The 19,913-nt window shown below is 39.3% G+C and overlaps 1 protein-coding gene and 1 long non-coding RNA gene across 2 annotated transcripts in view; both read left to right on the top strand.

Moving 5' to 3' along the window:
- The window catches only part of LOC127431073 (low-density lipoprotein receptor-related protein 2-like), a 32,822-nt gene extending 14,601 nt beyond the window's left edge, over positions 1-18,221 (top strand). The window contains exons 9-21 of the mRNA XM_051681314.1: positions 1,611-1,794; positions 1,947-2,159; positions 5,067-5,250; positions 5,403-5,604; positions 7,395-7,559; positions 12,134-12,334; positions 12,578-13,121; positions 13,223-13,342; positions 14,656-14,763; positions 15,064-15,297; positions 17,225-17,549; positions 17,672-17,780; positions 18,023-18,221. Of these exons, the coding sequence (XP_051537274.1) occupies positions 1,611-1,794; positions 1,947-2,159; positions 5,067-5,250; positions 5,403-5,604; positions 7,395-7,559; positions 12,134-12,334; positions 12,578-13,121; positions 13,223-13,342; positions 14,656-14,763; positions 15,064-15,297; positions 17,225-17,549; positions 17,672-17,780; positions 18,023-18,049 (2,616 nt within the window). The 3' untranslated portion in view covers positions 18,050-18,221. The remainder of the gene's footprint in view (positions 1-1,610; positions 1,795-1,946; positions 2,160-5,066; positions 5,251-5,402; positions 5,605-7,394; positions 7,560-12,133; positions 12,335-12,577; positions 13,122-13,222; positions 13,343-14,655; positions 14,764-15,063; positions 15,298-17,224; positions 17,550-17,671; positions 17,781-18,022) is intronic.
- Positions 18,222-18,541: 320 nt separating this feature from the next.
- LOC127430711 (uncharacterized) lies at positions 18,542-19,913 on the top strand. Its single transcript, XR_007895480.1, has 3 exons — positions 18,542-18,625; positions 18,723-18,795; positions 19,318-19,913. It is a non-coding gene; the product is annotated as an uncharacterized LOC127430711 (long non-coding RNA).

Genomic DNA, 19,913 nt, shown 5'->3' with positions numbered 1-19,913 from the left:
ATGTGACGTCACTGTATGACCGCGCCACCATGTTTGTGACCAAAATTCCATATTTCTTCTTTGTGCTGTGGGATGTGGTAAAAGTCAGCGAAATTTGTGTTTCTATTTATAAATCTTGAAAAGGTGATAATGCTGTTTAATTACCAGAACCAAAATGTAATTTTTCTTTCAATTAAGTTTTATCTTTTAAGTGACACAGCTTCATTTTCCCCAAAGTCGAGCAGCGATAAAACGCTTGTGGGTCTTTTGCTCATTTATTCAGACATGTCAGTTATCTGTATACGTGTCAGTTATATTTATAACACCATCGATTCGGATACAATTAAACTGGAAATGCAAATAGGACAATGTTTTTCATAACACCCAGACTATATAAAGGTATGCGATAATTGTAACATGCTATAATAAAGTGCTATAATGTGAATATATATAGTATATTTAATGTGTATATACTAATGTTAGTCAATAACACACAAGATCATGAAGCGCAGACTTTATTCACACCACCAGACTACAATGTAAACATACTGTATTAGTCTTATTCACTAAGCCTTGGTTGCTTTCTGTGTATTCTTCACGAGTTAAAAGCAGCTCTTACATTCATACAGACGGGACCATCACAGATGTATTGTGATATTATAAAATATTTAAATGTCTGCAAAATTCAAATTTGGCAATATTTGTGCTGACCACAGACCTGTATACACCTTTCCTGGGGCTTGGCATGGATCAAAAGCACTTTTTGAGGTTTTTCTTGTTAGCGTTTTATGGGTGTTTTTCCATTCATCGCCATTGTTTTCTCCCATTGATGGTCACAAATATGGCGGCTGTGGATAAAGTGACGTCACTGAAATGAAAAAGACGTCAATTGAATCTGGAATATTAATTTGAAGCAGATTAAAGGCCCTTTGTGGGTTTGTTTACATTTAGAATTTTTGATAGTTGGAGTTTGAATTAACGAGCATTCCGTCAATATAAGTCTATGGTATTTTTCCCATTTTTTGATCATCCTCTGTGCAAAAAAACATTACATCCTTTCTACACCGACGCAAAGTTCCAAACCATTTATTTGTGTTTTTGGCAGTAGTAGCGCCAGCACACGTAGCGCAAAATGGAACTGGATGCTCGCTTCCGGTGTAGACAGAGTGTTAGTACGATCAGTTAGAAAAGACTTCACACACTATTCCAGAACAGTCTGATGGTCCACGTTTGTACCAAGTTTGGTGAATGTGGCTTCAAAGCTCTAGGAGGAGTTAGTACTAGAAATGTTGGTCTTTGTATAAAGGTTTTGAAAAAAAAAAACTGAAAGTTTGTAGAAGCTTTGTCAAGCCAACATAACAAAGGGTTTTCTTAACTGGGCTTCTTGCAACTGGGCCCTGACCCCAAAATTGGTCCATTTGGACCCTCACCAGTCAGTGTGCCAAATATCACATTATGGGCTGCAATAGACTCTCAGCAAGAAGAAGAACAGCACTAACAAATACAGGGGCTTATGCACTTTTGGTGCTTGGCCCCTAATGACTACTTTGAGGCTTTTACTCTCTTGTGATTTTACTTTCATTCATTGCTGAATTTTTTTTTTTATTTTTATTTTTCTTGTCTTCCTACAGCACTGTTGGTGCAGGATTGGCTACAAGCCTGTAGATGACGGTCTAGTGTGTGTTGATGTTGATGAGTGTTTGGACAGTCCAGCCATCTGTTCACACTACTGTAACAACACTCAAGGCTCATATGAGTGCTCTTGTAGCCACGGTTATGTGCTGGAACCCGATGGCCGCTCCTGCAAAATTACAGGTATCTCCAATCAAAAGTTCATAATTATATATTTTTGTAATCCTGTTGGGTTTTTTTTTTTTTTTTTTTTTTTTTTTTTTTTTGTATGGACCTCAAGTTACTGTTTTTACATTTTCTTTGAGTCCTTGTCAAAAAATCTGTACCCGTCACAGGTGAGCCATACCTGCTGGCATCTGTGCAATCTGAGGTCTTCCTGCTGGGCCTGAGGAGCTCCAGTATGGACGTTCTTGTCTCGGCAGAGAAACAGTTTGTCCTCTCACTTGACTATGACTGGCAGAAAGAGAGAGTGTACTGGATCAACCTCAACACTGACAACATAAAATGGCTGTCACTGGATCAGAAAAGCAAAGGAACCATCATTAAAGGTGAGCAGGACTAGTATTTGATCTATTAAAGGTGCTTTAAGTGATTTTAGCCATTCTACTTCCACGAGACCTGAGCCGCTGAATTAGCCACGCCCCTCTTTCCAAAACCCCGCACTCCAAAGATACCAAATGAGCTTTGAGACCGGCATCATGCAGAAACGGATGTAAAAAAAAAAAGGCAGCAAAATGGCGCCCTCAACCGGCAACTGTTATGAATAACATGGCATAAAAATGGCATTAAGCCTCAATTTGCTGCAACTACAATATTATGAGAACGCGCAAATGATTGACAGGCAAAAAGTGTCAGAACGTGGCCCGCGGACACATTTTCATTTGCCGTTTACAAAGTCTAGAGATGTCAGAGACCGGTGAGATTTCTCACGACACTTATTTTATTAATATTTTTCAGGGAGTAGGAACTTTTTTTTTTTGCATACTTTTCCATGAAAAACATCGCTTACAGCACCTTTAATTGGCTGATATTGGCCAGTTTGAAATCACCGTTGTCCAATAAAAAATACTAGCTCCCGTCTTGTCACTGCTTAAACACCTGGGGCCTGATGTTTAAATATTGCGTACGTGCAAAATGAGCATTGAAATGTACGTGAGCAATTACTACTGCACACATCGGGATTTATAAAAAATGTACTTTTGCATAAAGCACTTGATTTAGAAGTAATAGTTCTTAAAATCTAGGCTGTTTAAAGAAAATAATAGTAATGGATGTGCTGCTTTTGGAAGACTTTTCCCTGGCATTATACTGAGGGAACGTACATTTAATGACGGCGAGGATTTCTTGGCTTGTGACATTGATTCCAAACATCAAGATAAGCTTACACATTGCTCCTTTATTTATATATATATATATATATATATATATATATTATATATATATATATAATATATATATATATATATATATATATATATATATATATAATATATTTATTTATATATTTTTTTTAAAAAAAGCTTCAATCTAATATCAGTTTTTTACACTGCTAAATTATTTTTCTTTAATCACTATTTTTGTTTTGCTTTCAGAAAAAAAAATCTAACTTAAGGATCTATAAAAACATCTTAAGAACAATTTTAATACATTACCTGAAGCAAAATTGCATAAGTTAGGTTTATGCTTAATACAATCAAAAATAATTTCCCAATATTGTAGGAATACGGGCTGTTTTTGTGAGTAGCTACACGCTACGACAGTGCGCAACATCTTATCCAGTTTTCGTGTGCGTGAATTCTAAGTGTAATTTTAGTGCCAGTGGGAGTGGGTGGGAGTGTTTGCGCTACTGTGGGTGTCTTGTATTTAAATGAAGTGGCACAAAGTGCAATTTGCTATATTCCTGAGAAATTGGTTGTTGCGCCAAGACATTTCAGTACCACCTTATCTTAGCACAAAGTCTAAACTCAGTTCCTGCATTTGCAGTTTGGAGATTCCACCAGCAGTTGGTAATTAAGTTCATGTCCAAACTCTTAAAATATAGTGGAACATTAAATTAAGTCCCTGATAATCACTCTTGTAGCTGTTTTGAGAATTTTTTTTAGATTGTGTTAAACTATCTAAAGGTCATGGCTTATTTTTCAGTTATCATAATGTTTATATTTACAATAGTATTTGATTTTAAATTTGACTTAATTTTCCACCTGTTGTTGTAGAGTGATTTTTAAATCACTACAAAAGGGGCCGGTGGAAGCAGAGTAAAATGTTTGGATTTTTTTTTTTTTTACCAGTTTATTATTTTTATTATATTTTAGTTTTGTTTGAAATGTAATTTGAATTTAGGAATATATTTGGTTTAATTTTTTCATGTTTCAATAAATGAATTTTGATTTTTTCAAAATTGACCCGTAGAAGTGAAGTGCATTCCGATACAATCGCTGTTAATATTAGTCATGATTTGTCCGTCAGTAGATGAAAATGATTAACATAATTAGATTCTATATAATTTAATGGATCATGCATCCAAATTCTGATGAGAATCACATTTTCTATGCATATAAAAGGAGCATGTCACTGTCAAAGAAATATGCCTGGCATTCAAAAGAACGTAAGACTATCTATAAATTCTTTTAATTCATTGCATACGTTGCTCGCGTGATTTCGCCAAAAACCCTTTTGCGCCAAGACTCATCACGTTTGCACGAAAATACAAAAACTTAATGGCCATTCCCACAGACTTTGCGCTTATGACTTAAGGCATTGCGCTGTGCTTAATGCTTGCACTTTTAAAATAGGGCCCTAAGACACTTAGGCCTATAAAATATATTCTCTGTAAACAAGTCTTAATATATAATTATGCTTCTTAGATAATTTGGTCTTGTTTATTGGATGTATAGATACACTAACATTTTTAGGAGCAGTGTCTATTCACATGCAACATGTAGGCTTCAGTGTGTATTATCTTCTGTCGCTTCTTGCTACCATTAAACGCGGTAATATCACGTGTCTGGATGGCAATATGCATATGGTTATACGCAGATGAGGTTATGCATAGTACAAACAGGCGTGTAAGCTCCATATATGGTTATTTTGCGGAGGAGACAGGGTGGGGAATAAAGCATGTGCATGTATGCACAATCTTCCGCAAACTGGGATTTATAAAGGGAACTTTGCACAGGTACTGGCATACGTTTGGTTTTTATTAATCTGTAAAATTGTGCACACGCAAAATCTGATTTATGTACGTACGCACACTTATAGGATGAAATCTACACCAAGTTCTATACATGAGGTCCCTGCTTCCTATTTTTTTGTAAATATTATATAAAAAGTTGTGTTCTTGGATATCAGCATTGCCCATTGAGAAACCTATATTGGTTTAACCACTAGTAATGACAAAACAAGGTTAAGTGTGTGTGAAAAGCAAGTATTCAAGTATGTACATCTCTTTGTCAAAGGTATAAATGCAGACAGCCTGGCTGTAGACTGGGTGGCGAAGAACCTCTACTGGGCTGATAGTGTGAACAGCCAGATCAATGCTGTAGGACTGGACAGCAATACAACCAAAACTGTAGATCATGTGGTGATTCTGGACAAAGACCTGGGACAGCTTCGTTCCTTGGCTCTGCTGCCACAAAAAGGGTTAGAATAATAATTTCTTTGTCTAGAGGTTTTGTAGAACATTTATCTCAATGTTAACAAGGATCTGCTTGAAGCTGTGCATTTATGATTCTTCTGGACAAGTAAAAATAAATCTGAGCTGCAGTCATTGCTTATTCTGTTTCTCTTTTCAGTCTAATGTTCTGGTCAGAAACAGGGGATGATGCTCAGATAGAATGTGCAGGAATGGATGGATCAGACAGACGAGTGTTGGTCAGTCAGTCTCTCCGCTGGCCGGTCAGTCTGACCGTGGACTCCATTCATAACAGAATCTACTGGACAGATGAGAAACTCAAGTGCATTGGATCTGCCAATCTTGATGGAGGAGACATTAAGGTAGTTGATATGTTCACTCACTGGAGAGGTGCTTGGGACAAAATTCAAACAAAGTCCGAGAAGCTACAGTCCAGCAGGTAGTTGGAAACAACCTGCAGAAGGTCAAAGAAGAACTATATCTTTTAATTCTCGCCACTTCCTAAGCAACCAATTGGCCCGGTTGCTAGGGTGGGTAGAGTCACGTTGGGTTAACCTCTTGGTTGCTATAATGTGGTTCTCGCTCTCGGTGGGGCACGTGGTGAGTTGTGTGTAGATGCTGCGGAGAATAGCGTGAGCCTCCACACATGCTATATCTCCATGGTAACGTGCTCAAGCCAGGTAATGAGATGCATGGATTGACTGTCTCAGACCCAGAGGCAACTGAGATTAGTCCTCTGCCGCCTGGATTGAGGCGAGTCACTACGCCACCACAAGGATTTGGAGCACATTGGGAATTGGGCATGCCAAATTGGGGAGGGGGAAAGAAATTGCCAATGACAACACTTCTAACATACATTCTATCCATTGTGGTCTACAATTTGGAAAAGTTTGCAGCTGTTTACCTTGAATTCTCCAAATAGAACGTGTTCCTGGATCAATGGAAAAACATTCCTATCAACAAATCAGATGCTCAGGTTAGGCTTAGGGCTGGGTTTGGGCCTTGAACAATAATAGTCATAGTTTACACAGTCTACTGTTTAATAGGAGAGCTGAAAACTGATCATCTAGATCAGGCCTATTCAACTGGCAGCACTTGGGCTAAATCTGGCCCAATTAAAAATTTTCAGTGGCCCGCTTGAGGCTGTCCGTTGTCTAAGGGGCTGTTCACACCAAATGCATTTTGTGTCTGATCGCTCAATTGTTTTCCTATGTAAACTTGCGTTGGACAGAAGTCATGCCAGGTCCCGATGTTTTTACAGTGTCTCGTGTAGGAGTGCAGTGCTTTTAGTCAGTAAGAGGTTGCGCTGCAAATAATAATGATCCATAATTTTATTGATTTTTTTTTTTTGGACCCTTTCCCCCCCAGTTTGGAATGCCCAATTCCCACTACTTAGTAGGTCCTTGTGACGGCGCAGTTACTCACCTCAATCCAGGTGGCGGAAGACAAGTCTTGGTTGCCTCCGCTTCTGAGACAGTCAATTTGCGCATCTTATCACATGGCTCGTTGTGCATGACACTGCGGAGACTCCCAGCATGTGGAGGCTCATGCTACTCTCCGCGATCCACGCACAACTTGCCACATGCCCCGCTGAGAGTGAGAACCACATCGTGACCACGAGGAGGTTACCCCATGTGACACTACCCTCCTTAGCAACCGGGCCAATTTGGTTGCTTGGGAGATCTGGCTGGAGTCACTCAGCACTCACCCTGGATTCGAACTCGTGACTCCAGGGCTGGTAGTCAGCGTCAATACTCGCTGAGCTAGCCAGGGCCCATTATCCATAATTCTGACAAATTGGGAAGATTAACTAAAATCATGGACGACTGACAAATTTTATTGTTCAGTAAAATTTTTAGTAGCAATCTGATTTACTTTCTCAGTTATGGACCAATTTTATTGCACTTTTTTTTCCTTACTGGACATTTTTCTCTTGTTTTATTGATATAGTGGATAAAAATTATAGGCCTACTGTAACACAATATCCGATAGAAGCTTTTAGTTAACAAAATATTCTGGCTTGGCCTGCATGCCTTTTAAGATTTTTTTTTTCCCATCTGGCCCACTTGTCTATGACATTGAATAGCCTTGATCTAGATCTTTTAATAATGTTGTTCAATTACTTTTCCCCACATTTTTCATTGTTCCCTAGATCTTGCAGCTGATGGAGACTCCCAGTCCATTCTCAGTATCTGTATTCAATGATATGGTGTACTGGTCTGACACCAAAAGAGGAACTATTCAAAGAGCTCACAAAATGACTGGCAAAAAGCACCAGGTCCTGCTAAAGCGTCCTGGACAGCCATTTGGTTTGAAAGCAAGTGTTCTGAACGTTGTAATTAAAAATCATGTTAATGCCAGCAGACTTTTATTTAGTGTATGTTTACAGTACATGGTTTTAACGCATGCAACTGTTAGATGAAATATACAACTATCACCACTAGTGGCAGCAAACACTATTGCAATCTGTTTGCATGACAATAAGACGTTTGGACATATGGACGTAAAACGTTGCAACAACGTTTATCCCATACAATAGAAGACAGAGGGGGTGTTTGGCAAATTTTTATTTTATTTTTACATTTGCATAGTGAACAACTAAGCTCGCACACCTGAAAAGTAATAGATAGGGGCGTAGGACACAAGCGGTAGCAAAGTTAATAAAGAAAAAATCCTGCACACTATCTTAGCTTGCAAAGAGTATTACAAAATCAGGCATTTACAAACAGGGAGTGCAATCCGCAGTTCCCTATCGATTCTGTTCATGAGACATTGCTGAACACTTTGGGGAAATTCCTTTTCCGCCTCGCCGCCGGATCGGGTTCTTCGCTCAGCGAGACATCTACCCGCTTCCCACAGCATCCAGGCAGGAGATGTAGCCTTTCATATATATAATATTTTGTAATATTGCATCCAAGTGACATATAAAAACTCATAAGAGCCGCATGTGTGTACGTGTCTTTTTAAAGATGTCGTATCGCAAGTGTTCCTGTGAGCTACGCATCGTTCCGTCAGACCAACATGAGTTGCGTTCGCTGTCGGGGCCACCCACGCCGAAGCAGCTCTCATAGGGACAGACTGCCCTCACTGTGAGGACATGAGTCTCGAGACGCTCCGCTCTAGGGTCGCCCTCGTTCTGAGGGTCGATTCCGCCTCGTGCCCTCCCTGCGAGGTAGAGCTGGAAGAAACGGAGAAGGATCTCACGCCAGCACAAGCCCCACGAGCCCCTCGATCTTCCCACGCAGCGTCTTTGCGTCAGTACGCACATGTTGACCTCTGGCCCTCTATGAATGAGCACGGCGTTGACGATGATGATGCGTGTCCCTCGCAGCATCGGAAGAATGGTCCATGGAGGATGCTGCAGCCCCTCCCCCCAACGAAGGTGAGGAGCGTGCACTGGCCATTGATATGAGCTACTTCGTGTCATTGCGCGGGCGGTCAAGGAGCTTGGCCATGAGGGGTCGCCTCCTGTCAAGCCGGAAAATTCTCGTCTGAATGAATTATTCCTGCACACCCTCCGCCGTCAAAAGACCATGGTTCGGAAAGCAGTGTCATTCTTCCCTGAGGTTCACATGGAGTGTGCCCAGATCAGAGGGGCTGCCATCCTTAGGCATATTTCAGCATCTTTGTACTGTGACGCAAATAGTGCTTTCAGTCCCCAGCAGGAAGAATCCCCCTGGAAGTATAGCGTTTATAGGAATCTAGAACTCATGCATATGTTTTGACTCGCCCTTCTCCACTATTCTTGCTGTGAATGAGTCAGTTTAAACGCAAAGGGTTTTACAGCTGCTACCCTTTCTTTCCAAAGAAATATGGTGGGCTTTGGCCGATCCTAAATCTGAGACGCTTGAATTGTGCGAATCAACCAATGTTGAGCCTGGTGCAACGCTGCCTCATGTGGAGCGTGCACCATCTCTCCCTGCGTGCGACATATGTCCCAGGCCGTTTGAACTGCGGAGCGGACATGCTGTCACGGCAGGGGCAGATGGAAGGGGAATGGAGACTTCATCGTCGAACGGTTATGAGGATTTGGGAACTGTTCGGCAAAGCAGAAGTCAACCTACTGTATATACATGTTCTACGTGTTTTATACCCTGGTGCATCCAAGGGTGTTACGTAACACAGCATGATGGGACTCATTTCCCAAAGCTTTCAGCAATGTCTCGTGAACTGAATCCATAGGGAACGTCTCCGGTTACACTTGTAACCTCGGTTCCCTGAGATGAAGGGAACGAGACATTTGCAAACTTGGCCGCACTATTACTACAGAGTTTCGAGGTACGAGTGATGCGTTCTTGTCCTCAGTCAGAATTTTGTGTGAGTGCCCGCTTATATAGGGCAAATGCACGCCTTAAAGGGCGGGGCTCAAACACCAACTAGGAATTTCTTCTAAGCATTCAGCAATGTCTCATTCCCTTCATCTTAGGGAACAGAGGTTACAAGAGTAACCGGAGACATTTTCCTGAGCAACTACTGAGTGGCGCCATGATTTTAGATGCCAGTTTTCGGTTTCTAGTCTCAAGACGCACTTTATAAACTATCAAAACAAGCTATCCAGACGAAGAACAACAACAATTTAAGTTTTTGTGAAGCAAAAATGTATTTGTGCAATTGTTGGCTGTAATAACTCAAAGTAATCAATATCAATCAACGTAACTAACCTCGGACACTCGCTTCATGAAATCTTCACACTCAGGTGTGTCATTAAAGACGGTCATCTTGACTCTAAAGTATTGGCACTATACAGCCACATGTTTTTTGACCATTTTTACAAATGTAATACCTTAGATTACATTACCGCAAAGAATATATGCCGACGCCAGTGATAACACTGGAGACCGGAAATTGAAAACGAAGCATCTGATGACCGTGACGTAGCATAAACAATGACAATCAGTTAAATAGAGGACCTCTAGAAAACACCTATAAATACAGAAAAGAGAAATGTATACATCGCATATATACATATAATAAATTACAACTGACTTACGACATTATATGCATATCTTTTCTTTCATATATATAACTCTAATTATACATACAGTATATCTACAGCATCACATTAAAGGGTTTGAAATGTGTAGATCCTATAAATCTCACATCTGTCAAATCAATTCAATGTTACTTGGTGGCATCTTAACATTCTCGATGCCACAAAAACGCAAAGCGGAGTCTCTGAGACAGTGTGGAAACCTTAATGTGGAATTGGGCATGGACTAAACGATCTTTTACATTTTTAGCCCACTTAAACACAATAAGAGAAGGGTGCTGGAATAAAGCATTTAGCTCTTGAACAGATGTTAGAAAATGCCAGAACGTGTTTCCTAAACACTTCTTCAATCCAATCAGGCGGGTAACCCTGTTGAAGAAATTTATTTTTCATTATCTTGAACTTATCACTAAAATCTGAATCAGAGTGACATATCCTCCTCAATCTTTAAAACTGACTTTTAGGGAGACCCTTTTGCAGGGGAGTAGGGTGAAAACTGGAAGCAAGCAAAAGAGTATTCCGGTCAGTGTCTTTTGTAAATAAAATAGTAATGAGACTCCCTTCATTTTTCTCAACCCACATGTCAAGAAAATGGACACGTACCGAACTCGCTTCCAAATTGAATTCCAAATTCTCCACAAAACCATTTAGAAGTTTTACAAAATAATGAACTTTTAGTAAGATCCCCCACAAAAATACAAAATACATCAATGTATCTATACCATTTCAAGATGTATGAAAGGAAAGGATTAACATTGCTGTTATACCCACAACAATGCTAAAAAATACAATAAAAAAACCAAAAACAAATTAGCATAATTAGGGGCAAAAATCAATCCCATTACCGTCTCATTCAGTTGTAAAAAAAAAAATCATCAGAACTATATTTCAAAACATGTGAAGCCAAATTTATTAGAAATTATGAAGGTGGAATCACATCTCGGCCAGAAAGATAATGGTTTAGTGCACATTTTTATCCGCAGGTTTAATAAAATCGATATCGGGGTCATTCGTCAGATTTTTTTTTTTAGAATGTTAAGGTGTTTTCATGACATCTTGTTCCACCATTTGACAAAGTACAAATGGAATGGTTAGAGACATTTGGAAAAAATTTGCTTTTAGGTCTAAAAGGTGTGGTAGGTTGGAAAACATTAGTTGAAACCAAGGATGTAACCACATATTCAGGATTGGGTGGACCAAATGTAATTTAATAATCAACCATGGGGAAAAAAAAAAAAACATCTGTAGACCACTATTATGAATATGGACGGGGGGAAGACATGGTCCTCACTGTCTATGGTGGTTACGGCCCTGGTTGAAAAACATTTTGAAATGTCAATTTAATTTGCCTGAAACATTTGAACAAGTCTACTTTAAGGCCAAAAGCATTTACGCCACATGTAGGAACAAATGATAGTCCTTTTGACAACTTGGATCTGATCATCAGACAGTACTTTAGAAGAAATGTCGATTATTGTCTCCTTGAAACTCCGTGTCCACTGGCGTTGGCTTTTTTGATGCCCAAGACACTCTTTGACATTTCTTCTTCCCTGGGATGCACTGAATGAAAAGTCAGGCCTACACAAGCAAACATTTTAGTATAAAGCTTTCTTCAGTGCTCACATTTCAACTTTTCACTTTGCACATTTAAAAATATAAAGTCTTTTTGCCGGACCTTTCTAGTCTGAAATTGCTGTCCGCACACTTCATGCATCTGAAGTTATACAAGCTTGACTGAGCGTAACAATACTTTGTATTTTGCATGAAACTCGGCCTTTGTTTCTGCAATTCTGTTTGATGCTACTCAGGTGCACGATGCGTATTTAGCCAAGTCAGGTAAATGAAACTGGTACAAGAGATCATGTATTTCTTCAATGACAGGTGCTTATGTGTGTTTGCAGGTTATTCACCCTCTGTTGCAAGTGAATGTCTCTAACCCCTGTGCATCCAAGCGCTGCTCTCACCTGTGTGTTTTAGCACCAGGGCTGAAGGGTGTCTGCAAGTGTCCATCTCGGCTTCTGTTGGATGAAGATGAACTCGCCTGCTCAAAACCCAAAGACTCATCCTTTCTACTGTTTCTCTCTCCTACTGCCATCACACAGGTAAACAACCACTGGCCTCACTACATGTTCTACCAAAGTAATCATTTCTGTTGTGTTGAGTATTCTTATTCGTGCAGTTTTTGTAATTCAGTTGTGCTTGCTAAAGCACATGAGTCTTATTGTATCCCAAGTATTAATAATAGTAAAACTCTCCATGAAAGTATTTCTTTTTGCAATTCCATTTGGTGACACACCTGGACAGAAATTAAGATTTAACGGCTTTTCCCTCTCTGTTTTTCACAGATATATTTGCAGAACAGACACAGTGGCACTGGCTTACAACAATGGCCTGAACACCGCCAATTCGCCCTCCCAAACATGATCAAGCCAGCAATGTTTGACTTGGTGCTGCGTGACCTCACCTTGTATGTGTCCGATGCCAGCCAGCCCATTTTGGGGCTGTTCAAGATGAAGGACACTGTGTTGGTGCCTGGTGAGAAGCTGCTCAGACTACATAAGGACTCTATGAGTGCGTTTTCAGTGGACTGGATCACCCTAAATGTATATTGGAGCAGCGAGAAGCTGCCTGGCCTGCAGGTCACCTCGTCAGATGGCAAGCACACTAGTGTGTTAATCCAAGATGGTGTTGGAGCTATTGAATCTATTGCTTTGCACCCGCTCAGTGGACGCCTCTGCTTTTCAAACAAAGTCCAGGAAGCCCAAATGACCAGGGTAGAGTGTGCACACATGAATGGGCAGAATAGGACAGTGGTGTGGAGTAACTCGGTCCGACCAACTTCACTGCTCTTGACCGATGAAGGAAATAAACTCAACTGGGCTGACACAGGTATTTTTAGTTTTATGTTGGTTTTGTTTTTTTGTTTATTCTTTTACAATGATCTATATTCATTAATACAGAGTAATGCGACTGGAAATGTTTTCCCCTAGGTCTTGCAGTTATTGCTTCGGTTGGCATAGATGGTTCTGGATACAAAGAAATTAAGACAGAGGAAGGCTTGAGGGTTTTTGCCTTGGTTAACAAAGTGCTTATCTGGATTACAAAAAGGGGTAAACATTTGTATGGGCAAGTTTGTGTATACCTGTTGGAAGTCTTTCCAATATTCTTAATGGAAAATGATAATTCTCTCATTTACTCACCCTTATGTCACCTCAAACAAGTATGACTTTGTTCTGCAGAACACAAAGATATTTTAATGAAGATATGTCTGTTTGTCCATACAATGTGAGTGAGTGAATGTTGACCAAATTTTCAGGCTCCAAAAATAACAAAGACAGGATAGAATGAATCCATAAGACTCCTGTGGTTTAATCCATCTCTTCTGATGCAATGAAATCGTTATGGGAAGAAATGACCAAGATATAACTACTTTTTCACTATAAATCTAGACATCAGCAGTCTCCTTGGCAATCATGATTTCAAGCTCTATTATACTTCCTAGCGCCATCTAGTGTTCTACGCATGTGCCAAAAATGAGGAAGTTTAATCAAGCATCAAGTCATGATTGTGCCTAGAGACTGCAGTGGCAAGATGTGCAATGGCAATTTGTACAATGAATAGGGAGTTACATTTTGGTCTGTTCTCACCCAAAATCGATTACATCGCTTCAGAACACATGGATTAAACCAATGGAGTCATATAGATTACTTTTATGCTGCCTTTATGTGCTTTTTGGAGCTTCAAAGTTCTGGTCACCATTCACTTAAATTGTATGGACCTACAGAGCTGAAATTCTCCTAAAAATCTGTTTCTCTTCTGCAGAAGAAAGTCACACATCTGGCATGGCATGAAGGGGAGTAAATGATGAGACTTTTCATTTTTGTTTTGTGTTTTTGCTGGTCCAAGGTGGTCTACCATCTTCAATCACCTAGACCAAGAAGATCTACCAGTCTTAAACTAGGTCCACCAGCAGGTAGTCCAGCTGATCAATGCTCTAGACCAGCTTGAACCAGCTAATGGCCATAAATTAGCATTCCTGGCCAGCTGGAAACCATGTAAAACCAGCTAGTGCCATAAGATGGTTTCATCTGGATTTTCCAGCTGGGCTTAAAGCTGATGCATGTAATTTTTCAATGTAACTAAGCTATTTGTAGGTTGATTTAACCTAAAAGTGCCTGACCCACCAACACTGGCTTAACTAATGATATGACTTGAGGCGGGACTATCTACAGCCAATGGAAGATGAGTTTTCAGGAATATTTTTGAACAGTGATTTTTACAATTGAGTTTAGTGACATTAGTGGAACAGAAATTGCACCCTTCGGCTTGAAAAATATTTACTCTAAAATATTCCTTATAAATGCATACTTACTGAAAAAGTGAGACATTCTTCCTGGTGATACACATGTCTGATGTTGTTTAGATTCCACTAAGTGTTGGTTCAGTGATGATCAGCAGATGGGGAAACTGTGGTTTGAACTAAACACAGAGGTCGTCAGTCTGAAAGCGTTCACTAAGTCGAGGCAAAAAGGTGAGCAAGAAACAATTCCACAAACTGCAAACTATAGTAACTTTACCACTTAAACTGCAGTTAATGTGCTCAATTATTAAGGTTTGATGGAGTTGTGGCGCAATGGTAGCGCACATGCTTGTGGAATTATTGTGCTCCAGCAGGCTGCAGGTTTAAGTCCAACCTGTGCCATTTTCTGATTCCATTCTCCTTTCACCACTTTCCTTTTTCAACTGTCCTGTCCATTAAAGCCAATAAAAAGCCATTGAAAACAAAAATGGTCAAGCATTAAAGCTCAGTCTTTTCAACTTTGTATTTCAGGCACTAACCTCTGTTCAAATGCTAACGGAGGCTGCAGCCATCTCTGTCTAGCGGCCCCTGGAGGAATGACGTGCCATTGTGGCCATGATCATCGCCTGGTTAACGGCAAAGATTGCACGTCAGATCCCCGCTGCCCTGAAGGCAAAAGACCTTGCTTGAGTGAAGACATCTGTTTACCCCTGAAGCAGTTCTGCAATGGTGTCGCAGAGTGCCCTGATCATTCGGATGAGAACTGTGAGAGAACTGCCCAAACCAATCTGAATTTTTGTTTACATTCCTGAAATCTGCTTATTGTATGGAAGAAAAAGTTTACTTTATTACCTACAAAATTATATAATGTTGACAATATGCAGTGCACTCTAGATTTTCTGCAGGTAGTTGTCATTAAATAGGAAAAAATTTTATAATGTACACTGATAAAGCTTACGAAACCTAACAAGAATATCCCTGGATCATAATTCACACCAAAATCAAAAGGATAAGTAAAAAAGGTAATTACATTTTCCTTAAAGAAAATGAAGCCTGTTTTTAGGATCATTAACCCCTAAAAAGGTTTTTATATCCTGGGGGATGCAAATATTTAAAAAAAAAGTTTACCCCAAAAATGAAAATTCTCATTATTTACTCACCCTCATGCCATCCCAGATGTTTGACTTTCTTCTGCAGAACAAGATTTTTAGGAGAATATTTCAGCTCTGTTGTTCCATACAATGCAAGTGAATGGTGGTCAGAACTTTGAAGGTCAAAAAAGCACAAAGGCAGCATAAAAGTAATTCATACTACTCCAGTGGTTTAATCCATGTCTTCAGAAGTGATATGATAGGTGTGGGTGAGAAACAGATCAATGTTTAAGTCCTTTTTTACTATAAATCTACACTTGTGGCTATTCTCATTCTCATTTCGCCACCTACTGTGCAGGAAGGAGAATGGAGGAGAAAAAGGACTTCTATATTGATCTGTTTTCTCACCCACACCTATCATCACTTCTGAAGACATGGATTTAACCACTGGAGTCGTATGAATTACTTTTATGCTGCCTTTATGTGCTTTTTGAGCTTCAAAGTTTTGGACCCTGTTGACATGCATTACATGGACCTAAATATTCTAAAAAATTTATTTTGTGTTCAGCAGAAGACAGACATACACATCTGGGCTGGCATGAGGGAGAGTAAATGAGAGAAGTTTTATTTTTGGGGTGAATATCCCTTTAAGAGGCTAAGGAGAGGAGCATTGAGTCTGCAAAATGTGTGTTAAAAGGGGTCCCTGTAAATACTGAGGATGTGTGACTTTGTATAAAGACATCAGCTCACAATCTTTATTTAAAACATGGCAGCATTTTTTTTTTTGAGAAGGCAGCTGACAGCGAGGGAAGTGTTCCTATCTTTTCCATGTTATTTCCATGATTTCTACAAGCTGTAAAATTTAAAATAAAAGCAACATTTTTGAGGAAAAAAAAAAAAAAAACGTATGTGGGCCATAATACGTGGAAAATAGCAATTGAATAATTTTTCATGGCTACCTCTTTCCTCTTTTCTCCCCAATTTTCCCAATGCGCTCCCAAGTCCTCGTGATGGTGTAGTGACTCAATCCAGGTGGCGGAGGACGAATCTCAGTTGCCTCCACGTCCGAGACGGTCAATCCGCACATTTATCACGTGGCTTGAGCGCGTTACCGCGGAGACATAGCGCGTGTGGAGGCTTCACGTTATTCTCCGCGGCATCCACGCACAATTCACCACGTGCCCCACCGAGAGCGAACCACATTATAGTGACCATGAGGAGAATACAGTACAAATTAATATTACATTATTGAGAAGCTAATCAGAATTTTCCTTAAGAATAATGAGAATTCTAAAAATCACCAAAGTAAACATTTGGATGAGTATTTGGGTTGAAAATGTGCTTAATTGTCATGAAAATTTTACAAACCAATCTGATGGACCTAAAATAGGCTTCATTTTATTTATACAATATATAATTTAGTTTTTTGTCCTCCTAGATTCTGTGGTGAAATATGATCCAGTTTTCATGAGATTGACAGATTATTAAATGGATCCATTCAAATCACACACGTTTCACACAGCTGGTCAGGTCTGGTTGTCACCAAATGCTGATCTAACATTGGAAACATTCAACTTTTTTCCTCTGATTTTACTTTGCAGGTCTCCAAGATGCACAAGATACAAACATTCGGGTCAGACCCAAAGCGTTTGCTCCAGGCTTGAGCGAGAATGTCATACGAGAGAACGTGGAGTCTGAGGCATGTGCCGTAAACCTCTGTAACGGGAACGGAAAATGCGTGACTGAGAATGGAGAGACAGTGTGTGTGTGTGAGGTGGGTTATGGTGGAGAACATTGCCAGGAACCGCTGGGTGGGCTTACACAGGGACCTGTTGTGTATGGAGCAGTTGGAATGTGTACCGCTGTAGTTGTTCTGGGGGTAACCATTGGAATAATTCAGAAGACAAAAGCAGCAAATCAGAGGAGGTATGCGGTTATCTACTTTGCATTTACAGTATTTACTCATTGAAACACTGTTGATCTATCTGGTGATCTAGCTCAAGCAAAACACACCTTTCAGTCAATTAAAGTTATTTGTTTGTGTTTAGGCAAGCAGCACAGGGTGTGGTTGCTCAGGAAACTGGTATGAAGGAAATTGAGAGAAGACATGAGCCATCTTCTGCAAAACCAAACGGGAAAGACACCGAGTGCTCAGAGGTATGAAAGCTAGGTCTAGGAAGCTAATATTAAAGGAATACAAGTTAGAAAATAATTTAGACATTGCGTTTAGAGTAATGACAAAGTAATTTTGAGTGAAATTCACATTTGTAAGTATGCACACACCGATATTTACGTTGTTCCAGACCCATGTGACTTTTTAATGCCTTGAAGGTGAAAGTTTGGATTTTGAATTTTGGATGTTCAACATTTCTAAGACTTTTAAATGGTCTGTTTTTCAGGATAATGGGGCAACATCTGTGGACTAGCTTCATCACCATGCTGACTGTAGCATCTTGGTTTCTATGAAAGTCACGTTGCATTTTGAAAACTCAACTTAAATTCACAGTCTAGTTTCTCCAATTAACTTAGCAACCTGTAATCATAACTAAATGTTTAATAACTATCCTTCTCTGAGGACTTTGAACTTACCTTGTTAATTTTTACCACATCACTATAGTTTGCATTTGATTAGACTTATTGTATAAGAACACAAATTAAAATGAAAATAACTGTGGTGAAACTTATGATGTTGATATCTTGGTTTACCACATAGGTAAAGCAGATATTAATGTTTTGCCACAGCCTCATAAATTATGAATTGCCAAGACTTGTTTGCATGTCAAAATGATTGATTAAAGTTGATTTTAAAGGAAACGGTTGTAAAATTATCCTCTTGCATACAAAGGTTTGGGAGGGAAGTTAAAGCGCAGGGCTGCTTGGAAAACTTTGGCTAAACCCACAATATTACTTCAGTAAAGCAAAGAGGTTTGATGCATATTTTAAAGTGCAATTTAAAGACTGCAAAGAAAGGTATATCATGAGAACATCTGTGACATCTCAAGGTAACAATTCATAGTTTGACCTCTTAAACATTTTGTGATGCAGATATTACAAATTAAGTGCAAAAATTGTCAACTAAAATGAGTTTTTTTCAAACAGGATGAAGCTGATAATTTTTCTGGGTCTGTTAAGCATCACCCTTGGCTTCCCTGTGGGGCCACCATTAGATAAGGTGAGTTTCATGTTATAGATAGTTGCCTGTCCTCTCCCGTGTTTCTCATGAGATCTTTATACTTTTTTCTTAATTTATAAAATTTTATATTTGATTTAAGTGTATTTATATCATTTTAATGATTTTATTTGTATATATTTATTTTTAATTATATTTTATTTTCTGTAATGTAATTTTACTTTATTTTATTTGGATTATGCATTACATTTCTGAAATATTTATTAGGATTTTAGGTTTGATTTAATGAACTTGTATTGTCACAGAAAACCACACACACACACACACACACACACACATATATATATATATATATATAATACAAAAATATGTTCTAATCGTACTTGTGTATTTAATTTAATAATATTTTTACTTTTCTATTAATTTTAATTTATAATATTTATTAGTTTTAAAATTGGATTTAAAGAATTGTATTTTCTGTCCTATCAAAAAAAAATCTCCTTAAACTGTAATCTAATTGAATTTCAACCTGTTTTTTTTTTTTTTTTCTTAAATATGATGTAGAGAGAGAGGCGAAGATGTCAGCTGGGTTTTGGTTATGGACACATGCACGCTTATCCATTCTATCATCCATTCCTTCAGCCTGATCATCAGGACGTCTTCATTCCTGAAATATACATCCGCGATCCCCCAAAACCTTCTATTCCCAGGCCACCTGCTCCCAAACCAGTCACCCCAGGCCAACCACTACCTCAATGGTGCGGTCAGTCACTTTCGATGGCTCCCAGACCGATGACCCCTGTCCTCCATCCAGAGGTGATGTAAAAACCTACCCTCTTCCCATTTTCTTCTACGCTGACCCCAAAGACTGGAGCTCGATGGGTGTGGACACATCTGCTATTGGTCAACCTGGATCCAATGTTCTTCAGCCAGCTTTTGTCCTCATACCTGGTGTGTTCCACCCTGCATCTGAGAGCAGCCAAGTTCCCCAAATTCCATCGCAAAATATTGATGAGCTCAAAGCTGTGGGGGCTTTGAAGGCTTCTGAATCTGACAGGAAACAGAAAGGTTGTTAAATTAACATTTAAAAGATAGATCACCCAAAAATCATAATTCTGATGTTTGAATCAACACTGATGTTTAAAATCCCCTTGACTGAC

The sequence above is a fragment of the Myxocyprinus asiaticus genome, chromosome 3, assembly GCF_019703515.2.
Source record: "Myxocyprinus asiaticus isolate MX2 ecotype Aquarium Trade chromosome 3, UBuf_Myxa_2, whole genome shotgun sequence".
NCBI lineage: Eukaryota > Metazoa > Chordata > Actinopteri > Cypriniformes > Catostomidae > Myxocyprinus > Myxocyprinus asiaticus.
This window is presented reverse-complemented; position numbering and strand designations above follow the sequence as displayed.